This window comes from Stylophora pistillata, chromosome 3 (genome assembly GCF_964205215.1).
Source record: "Stylophora pistillata chromosome 3, jaStyPist1.2, whole genome shotgun sequence".
In the NCBI taxonomy this organism is placed as follows: Eukaryota; Metazoa; Cnidaria; class Anthozoa; order Scleractinia; family Pocilloporidae; genus Stylophora; species Stylophora pistillata.
In genome coordinates, this window is record NC_142521.1 from 41,782,560 (window position 1) to 41,790,964 (window position 8,405).

General features: G+C 38.7%; 2 protein-coding genes and 1 pseudogene across 7 annotated transcripts in view; all 3 read left to right on the forward strand.

The window, feature by feature from the left end:
- Positions 1 to 3,432: 3,432 nt before the first annotated feature.
- The window catches only part of LOC148736151 (uncharacterized), a 28,635-nt gene continuing 23,662 nt past the window's right edge, over positions 3,433 to 8,405 (forward strand). For 4 of the 5 annotated variants that reach the window (XM_088752328.1, XM_088752330.1, XM_088752331.1 and 1 more), the window contains exon 1: positions 3,433 to 3,546. The gene's annotated coding sequence lies outside the window, so the exon portion shown is untranslated. The remainder of the gene's footprint in view (positions 3,547 to 8,405) is intronic. The other variant, XM_088752329.1, reaches the window with a different exon arrangement.
- On the forward strand, positions 3,553 to 5,266 carry LOC148736152 (uncharacterized). Its single transcript, XM_088752361.1, has 2 exons — positions 3,553 to 4,442; positions 4,772 to 5,266. Exons 1-2 carry the CDS (start codon positions 4,065 to 4,067, stop codon positions 5,264 to 5,266), a joined length of 873 nt encoding a protein of 290 aa, XP_088608487.1. The 5' UTR covers positions 3,553 to 4,064.
- Positions 5,326 to 8,405, forward strand: part of LOC148736153 (uncharacterized) — a 3,668-nt pseudogene continuing 588 nt past the window's right edge. The window contains exons 1-6 of the transcript XR_015998479.1: positions 5,326 to 5,594; positions 5,880 to 6,420; positions 6,699 to 7,133; positions 7,382 to 7,553; positions 7,903 to 8,090; positions 8,332 to 8,405. The exon at positions 8,332 to 8,405 is cut by the window's right edge and continues 118 nt beyond it. The product of XR_015998479.1 is annotated as an uncharacterized LOC148736153 (transcript). The remainder of the gene's footprint in view (positions 5,595 to 5,879; positions 6,421 to 6,698; positions 7,134 to 7,381; positions 7,554 to 7,902; positions 8,091 to 8,331) is intronic.

Genomic DNA, 8,405 nt, shown 5'->3' on the forward strand with positions numbered 1-8,405 from the left:
GATCTTGTGAAAAGAATTTAACAGATTTCACAATTTTTCTCTAAAGGTCACGGTGCTCTGTCGATAGCCTCCAGAAATGTCTTCCTTATATAGAATTACTTATTTATCAGGGATGGTGGGAGGTTCTCTACAAGTTAGGGAAGTAAAGACATCAGTTAGTGATAGCTTTTTCTATGTAATGTATTCGAGATTAAGTTTATTTTTTTGTACGAGCAACGCATGTGCATTTTCAGAATGACAGTGATTGACCCGAGTATAAAAAATGACAAAGATTTAACTTCAAAGACTTAGAGTCACCATCATTTATAAAGATGTCATAGTTTACCGGCATATTTCGATGTTTTAGTTCTAATCATTTTCGGGTTTAAGGTCGTGCAACCGATATTTTTACCTTTGCATTGCTAATATTTCAATGGCCATTTTTTTGCGACGGCCGTAAGGAAGTTAAAACGACGTAAAGGATAAAAATATGCTAAGATCATTCAGTGCGAAGTGATTTATTTTTATTCCTTATTACATTAATTTTGAAATCACTGGTGGTCCTTGTAATCTGATTGGCTCTAGTTGGTGTGATTTATTCCCAAATCGCACCATTTTTTGCTCTAAATCGCACATTTTCCGCTTGACTGAGTTTTTGACACATGGTGTCAAAGTCTTTCTGTTTTGCATGCAAAATAAGATGTAAACGCGTTTCTCGTTCCACTTTTTATTTAAAATCCGGCTCAGTACTGCATCAGTAAAATATTTGAATTGACCAAGTCCTGTATTTGGGCGATTTCAACATGGATGTAATAAAGTGGTAATTGAACTTCGTGTCGTGCAATTTTGGTCTGAAATCATATTTGTGATTTCAACTGATTGAACTCACGCTGCGCGCTCGTTCGATTTTGAAATCACGCGTATGATTTCAGCCCAAATTGCACTCTACTCTGTTTAGTTACCATTATTTATTATTCCCTGTAAATAGCTAGGATAGAAGAGAAATCTGTTTCTATTACCACTTTATTTATGTTTTAATTGAATTGAATTGAATTTGAATCTTTATTAAGGTATAAGATAAATAATCACATATCCTATGTTACAACATTAAAAGAAACTATATATATAAATTAGAGAGAAAGTCAAGATAAAAATTATAAGACTAGATTATGTTTAAAAATTAAGCGGTTGACAAACGTGTTTTTGAACCTATCAGTGTTTATTTTAGGATGGTGACTTGTCTCTTTCCTCAATTTGTACTTGGTTGATTTCTTTTTTGGCATTATAGCTCTTAAAGGGTGTATTGTATTATTAAAAACATTCTTGAAGATACGTGTGTCTTGTTGATCTAACAATTCATAGACATTAATGTGGTCGGATGTATACTTGCGCTTAGAACATCGATCTAAGAAACATTGGATTGTTGTTAATTCGGAATTTACAGCGCCAAATACGGGCAGCCTGTATAATATATTTGGTAGAACCAGATTTAGAAACAGATGGTCTACTTCGGCCTGATTGTACCCTTCTTTCCTAAAAGATCTTAAATGAACAGGCACTTGTTGGCTTTGATTAGTTTTTCCCGAATGTGTGTTATAAAGCTACTATCTTCCTGAAATGTCACCCATAAAATAGTAAGCTCTTTTGTCTGTGGTATTCCAGACACAATAGGAAACTCTATTGTTCAACCTTTCTTGCGGAAAATGATTTCCTTGCACTTAGATGGATTACTACTCATATCATTACTTCTAGACCACTGGGAAAACTGATTAATCAGTGCGATAGAATTCTCATTATCACTTATCACAGGCGAGATAATGGTTGTATCATCTGCATATTTTACCAGCACGCTCTTATTGTCCAAGTGAATCTCTAAATCACTGAGAAAGACATTGAATAAGTGCGGCCCGCTGACGCTTCCTTGGGTGGTACCTTTGTTGACACTTTTCCATTTACCAATAAACCCATTGCTAATGACTCTCTGCTGCCTGTCTTCCAAAAAGCTTAGATACCAGTTAACTATATAAGGGTTTAGGGGGAGTTGCTTCAATTTGTGTGAGAGGAGATCGTGTTTCACACTGTCAAAAGCCTTGCTGAAATCCATAGCAAATAGGCGTACCGCCGTTACACTCTGGGATATCAAGGTATTGATTGAAAGTATGTTGGATAGTCAGTAGAGCATTGGTACAGCTCCCTCCCTCTATGATTGCAAACTGTGAGATCCCATAATGTTCATCGAAGGTCTCCCTTGCGTGTGTTCCTAAGACAACTTTCTCAAAGCACCTTACGATGACAGGTGTCACATTTATTCCGCGAAAGTCTGATATTCCCTTGGGTAGATCAACCTTCGGCAAGGGGTTCAGGTCTGACTTTTTCCAAGAGACAGGCCAGGCGTGTGTTCTAAGAGACAGATTCCAAATCCTGGTGATAACTGGACCGAATAGCTCGGCGTGGTCTTTCTATATAGTGTACGGATACCATCTGGTCCGGTTGCTGTTTTCTTTATACGCATAAAAGAGTTCAGGACTTGTCGCTCTGAAATTTCTGGGACTTCCTGGTCTTCACTAATCTCCAGAGGTGTTGGCTTTATGTAGGCGTGGTCAGTACATAGATCACCAAAGTAGTCATTTAACGCATTGAGTTCGTCGTGGCCAAGAGATAGAGAGACCACCGGCTTCCGGCGCTGAGATGTTTTATCCACTTTTTTCCACCAATCCCGAGTTCCAATAGAGGCGATGAAGTCCCTTCTGTTTCCACAAATCACTTCAGAGATCCTTTTATTCATAACTTTAAGTCTCAGCTGCAACAGATTAAGTGGAGGGAACGGTTTATCTTCCGGTCACCTCCTGGCCTGCAGAAAAGGCGTTTTTAGTCGAACGAATTAAGGCAAATCCCAGAAGGGTGACCGACCACTAGTCGTTGCAACGCATTGCTTCCCCGGATGCGTGGTGTGACATCGAATAGAACCCCTTTTATATTTATGTATGATCACTTCTTAAGAATTACTAAAAATAGTCTTGATGTGTTTTTCACCATTCTCGGTGGTAAAATGACGCAATTTAAGGCTTGCCACTTGACCTCAGTGGTCACAGTTTTTAGGAAATAGAGAGCCATTTATAATTTATGCTTTTTGTATCATCCTCTCAAACTGCGAAACATATGGTCTGTGGCTCGGAAATAGACAGCTCCACGTCTTTTTCAGATAAGCTAATGTTGGTTGGTCTTCCCACCTTGGGTAATGGACCAATCCAAAGTACTGCTGACTCCCCCCGTACTTTCTTTCTAAAAGGTGTAGGCCTCTCTCGTCAGAGTTCGAAATAGCCTTGTCCTGCCCTATTCTTTCCTTCCCCCCTCTACATAAACAATGACCAGTCTCGCTTTCAATTCAATTGATTCTTGAAAATAATCCACGAAAATTCCCCTATGAAGAAATTTTGTTTGCATAGCAGCGGTTACTCACTTCAAACATGCGCACACAAATTGCCTCTCTGCTGCAAGTATTGTTTGTGATGCGAGGAACGTTTGATCCTTACGTGCGGATACTTTAGAAAGGGCCAAAGCTGCAAGGTATGTGTAAATGAATAGAGATTCACTCAGACAGTTATCGCTTTCGGTGTCTGCATGCGTAAATTTGAGTTCGTGTTTGGGTTTAATTGAGAAAATAAAGCGCACTTCGCCTTGAGGCAAGTTTAGTTTCGATTTCGTTTAAAGTGTATATGACATGAAATTTTTTTTTTCTTTTCTGCTAGTTCGATATATATAACAAACGGTTCGAGAGTTAAAAATCGTTGAAAATAATTGTAAACACATAGTTTTCGTTAAACTACGCGCTAAGTTGGCTTAAAATTTGTCCCCTCGAACGCGCAGCCAAAAGGTCACGTGAACTTAACCTGTGACGTCAGGTTGTTTGACTCTCATTAGACCACTTTCATAAATGGCTGCCGGATTAAAATTCTTTTGTTTACATATAAATTTGCCAGGGTGGCCTCGTTCTCCAGTACAAAATTCAAAAGAATACATTATCTCAAGCGAGGCCACTCGGGCAAATTTAATATTAATCCGGCAGCCATTTATGAAAGTGGTCTATGGCGGAAAAGAAGAGGCCAGTACAGAAAGGTGGACGTTATTGTGTGGCTGGGGCGCCCAACAATAGGAGCTGTACGAATACCAGCTACACACCGGGTATTTCGATGCACCAGTTTCCTGTAAATCCAACAGTGAGAGCCCAATGGGTGAAATTCGTGCAGCGGCACCGAGTTGGTTTCGGCGAACCTGTTGTCAAACATGCCTCGTTGTGTTCGGCTCACTTTGAGCAAAGTTGTTACGAGGGCAGCTTGGCATTTTCGCTGGACGGTATGACGCAAGTAAAACGGAACAAAGTTCTTATCAAGGGCTCTGTTCCAACAAGACATGCAGTTCTACCAGAAGGTCCTGAAGTTCTGACAGATCGCAGAAGGCGACAGGTAAGCGTTTTCTCGTGATCTCCGATCATTAACATTAACATGTGTAAGCTTTTGTGATGTAAATAACCTATTCTGTGGTGAGTTTATAAAATTTTTGGAAGCATTGTGTAAAATGTCCGTATCTAATTGCGGTTTTGCCGTGCTGAAAGCAAACTGAACTGCTAAAACCTATACCTTAGTGAATCATCATCATGTTCACTGGAGTTTTGAGTATTGATTTATACAAGCTTCGTGATCGTTTCGAATCCTATATATAATCTTAGCAAAAGCAAGGGTGTCTTGTGCTTGATATATTTTATCAACCAGGATATTTTATGTTTTTGCTGCAGCTAAGGCGTGATGCCTTTGCAGAGTTTCATGAGTTGGAGGCGAAGAAAAAGAAGGTTGATGAGGCCAGGGAAGAATCAATGAGTCACCCTGTAGATGATCATGATGATGACACAAATGAAGAGAATCCGTTCAACATCGCAACAGATGTGTGCATGAGCCCAATTGATAAAAGTTCCGCCAGCACCAATGCCTCAATTGCTACTGTTTCTGTTATCACTCCTTTCACTTCTCCAGTTGCCTTGACCTCCACCAACAATACCTGTGCTACGCCAGTCAATACAACACCTGTTTCTTTCACAACTCCATCCCCCAACATAACACCATTGCAAGGGAGCTCTTGTGTAGATTGTGTATATAAATCCAAGTTAAAAAATCAGAAGAAGCAAACTATGCATCTAAGGAGAATAGTAAAGGAACAGAAAAAGGAGATAAGAGAGCTCAAAAGTGTGAGTGCTAAACAAAACCTATTTATGCTTTCTTGTAGCTTTGTATAATGGCAAAAGAATATCCATTTTGAACTTGAATCAAGTGTTCCTAGTGCTACTCACTCTCACTAGTACTGGATCATTTATTCCTTCTTGTTTGTTTGTTATTATAGAAAGTAATTGAAACAGCGTCTGAAGGGGAAATTGATATGCAGGAGGAAAGTGGGTCCAAAGATTTCTTTATCTGGTCAAGCACTGGGAGTGATACAGATATGGCAACAGAGAATGAGGATGGTGACTGGAAGTCACAGGCAGGAGGTTCCACATAAGCTGAAGGTACTGATGATGATGAAGAGGAAGAGAATCTCTCAGAAGAAAGCATGGAAAAAGATATCGGGTGAGACTACTATTGTAGCTTTCATTGTAATTATACCACTTGCTTGAGTGGATTGAGGCACTTAGGGAGTTATGGGAAAGGACAAAGGGAAAATAGCCCTTTTTCCCATCCATAACTCCTCATGTTCATCAATTCACTCTCATATCCAATCTTCTCTCACCCTCAAAACATATAAGTAGCTACTGGGTTTGAGTCTGAGTTTATTGTTTGTTCCACTTGACAATAATTCATTATGTAACTTGAGTATATTATTGAAAGGACTCAGCCATGCCTTTTATTTTGCAGAGTTGATCCAGATACCCCTGAATATGATGAACCCAAGTTCATTGTATTTTACAGCATGCTGCTTCATATTTTCACACTTTTCTGCTTCAAGTGTAAAGAAAGCAATCCTACAGCAAGGATGAAGCAAGATGGGACCATGGTTACTGTAACACAGAGCTGTTCAACATGCCATGGTAACTACATCTGGAAATCCCAGCCTACTGTTCTTGGAAAATATCCTGCTGGCGATATCTTGTTGAGCTTTGCAGTCTTGATGGCTGGAGCATCTATAAACAAGATATTGCTGGTTTTCCGCCACATGGGGCTCCATGTATTCTCTGCCCATACCTATTTTAGGCACCAGAAGTCATTTCTAGTTCCAGTTGTTCTTCATCACTGGGAAACATACCAAGCCAATCTCATCAGCAAGATCAGAAAGTTAAAAAATGTAGCTTGGACAGGGGATGGACGGTTTGATTCAGTGGGGCACTCTGCCAAATATGGGGTCTACACAATGTTCTGCACCACAATCATGAAAATCGTCCACTTTGAATTAGTTCAGGTAAGTCAAGTTCTTTTCGGAAGAATAAATTATCATCAATTGTTACTAGAAATGTAAAAAATATTAATGGAATTGCATTATATTACTGCATTGCTTTATAGTATTATTACGATGCTATTTTCAGGGTATTCTAACTGGTAGTACATTCCCAGTTACTAGATTATTATTTATTATCAGTGGGAGTTATGTTTGTTTCAAACACGATTAACATGAACGTTACAATTATAATTGTAGTGAGTAACCTTTCATTCCCTTATATTTCTCCTTTTATTACTCAGGCAAATGAAACTGGTGGCAGCCAACAGACAGAACTCGAGGGGGCAAAGAGATGTTTTCCTATTTGCAGCGTGTTGGTCTGACAATTGCTATTTTTGTGTCTGACCGGCACAGGGGCATAGCAAAGTGGATTCGAGAGAATCGTGTCAATACCAAGCATTACTATGATATTTGGCATGTGGCAAGATCATTAACTAAGAAGTTATTGAGTTTAGGTAAAGAGAAAGGATGTGAAATAATCAAATATTGGATGAAAGGAATACGTAGACATATGTACTGGTGTGCGACTTCAACAAAAGCTGGCTTTGAGTCTCTTATCATTGCCAAATGGAATTCATTTATGCGCCATGTCAGTAATAAACATGTTAATCACCCAGATCCACTCTATCAACAATGTCATCATGGAGAACTTGAACCCAGAAAGTGGATAAGAGTTGGTGAGGAATTTTTTCATTGCTTTTGATGATATACAGTATCAGTACCCATGTGGCTACCCTTCTCTCAATCCTCCTTGTCATATTCTTTGTGTAGAGTTAAATGACTGGATGATGACACTCTTGGGATAAAGTCTATCATTTGAAATTGGCAAATGAGCTCATACATACTTTACATCCTCTAATCTCAACAATGTACAATGTACAATGTAGTGTGTCATTTTAAAATTGTTCAATAATACTTTTGGTAGGCACTGCAGCATATGACAAATTGAAATTACTGTTGACAAAGAAGATCCTTCTGAATGACATAAAAAAACTCTCACCAGATGCCCAGACAAGTTGCCTAGAAGGCTTCCATGCCACCCTAAACAACTGGCATCCCAAGTTGATTTGTTACTCTTGGTTAGGTTCTATTTGCAGGTATGTGTATGTTGTATTACAGTGACTCTCACCTAAATATGTTGCATACAATATTTTATCCTTTTCCTTTTACACTCTGTAGATGTAGTATTCCTGGAAGTTTTATGGCCAAAGTAGTGTTTTGTATTGCAGTTTTAGCTAAAAACTGTCATTTTTCAAAATGAATGGGTATGTGACTGCTAAATGTTACACATGATCTATTGACCAGACATCATGCAACATGTCTACAATGTATGCAAGTACACAAAACAGTATTTTTTATCATTTATCACATTCCCATCCCCTTAATTCCTTTCCTTGGTTCTTTCCCTTGTGTTCCAACCATTATCATACACAATCTCATTTTCAGATTTTCATGTGTTTGCTCATCTAAAGTAAAATTTTCTAGGCACATACTGGCAAGCTTGCATTTTAATGAAAACCTCAGAAGAGAAACCCAAACATCAAGAGATGGAAAAGATTACATTCGGGTGACTTATCCAAAATTTAGACTGGGAGAAGAGGTTGTTAGAGAGGTGGCATCCCCACCTAGCTATGGTAATTATCGACCATTATTATTTTAAAAGTACAGTGGCTACACTGAACTAAGTGTAGGAAATGTTATGCTCTTTTGTTAATTAGGAGTCAGATCACTCTTTTTACCATGATAAGTACTACTGACCAGCATCTTGTGTAAAAGACTCTGCTTCACCTTGTTTCCTTATACCTGATAAAACACTGTGGCACGTTTTTCAAATTACATCGACATTTTATTTGAATTGGGCTGTGATCTTTTCAGGGTATGTTGACACACTGAAGAATCTTCTCTTCACCTTGCCAAAGGCAGAAATGAAGAAAGTACATGAGAAGTAT

Excerpts from the sequence above, each read along its gene's own strand:
- LOC148736152 (XM_088752361.1), top strand. The coding sequence starts at position 4,065 with ATGGCGGAAAAGAAGAGGCCAGTACAGAAAGGTGGACGTTATTGTGTG. Across the intron at positions 4,443-4,771 it reads CAGATCGCAGAAGGCGACAG|CTAAGGCGTGATGCCTTTGC; the intron begins GTAAGCGTTTTC and ends TTTTTGCTGCAG.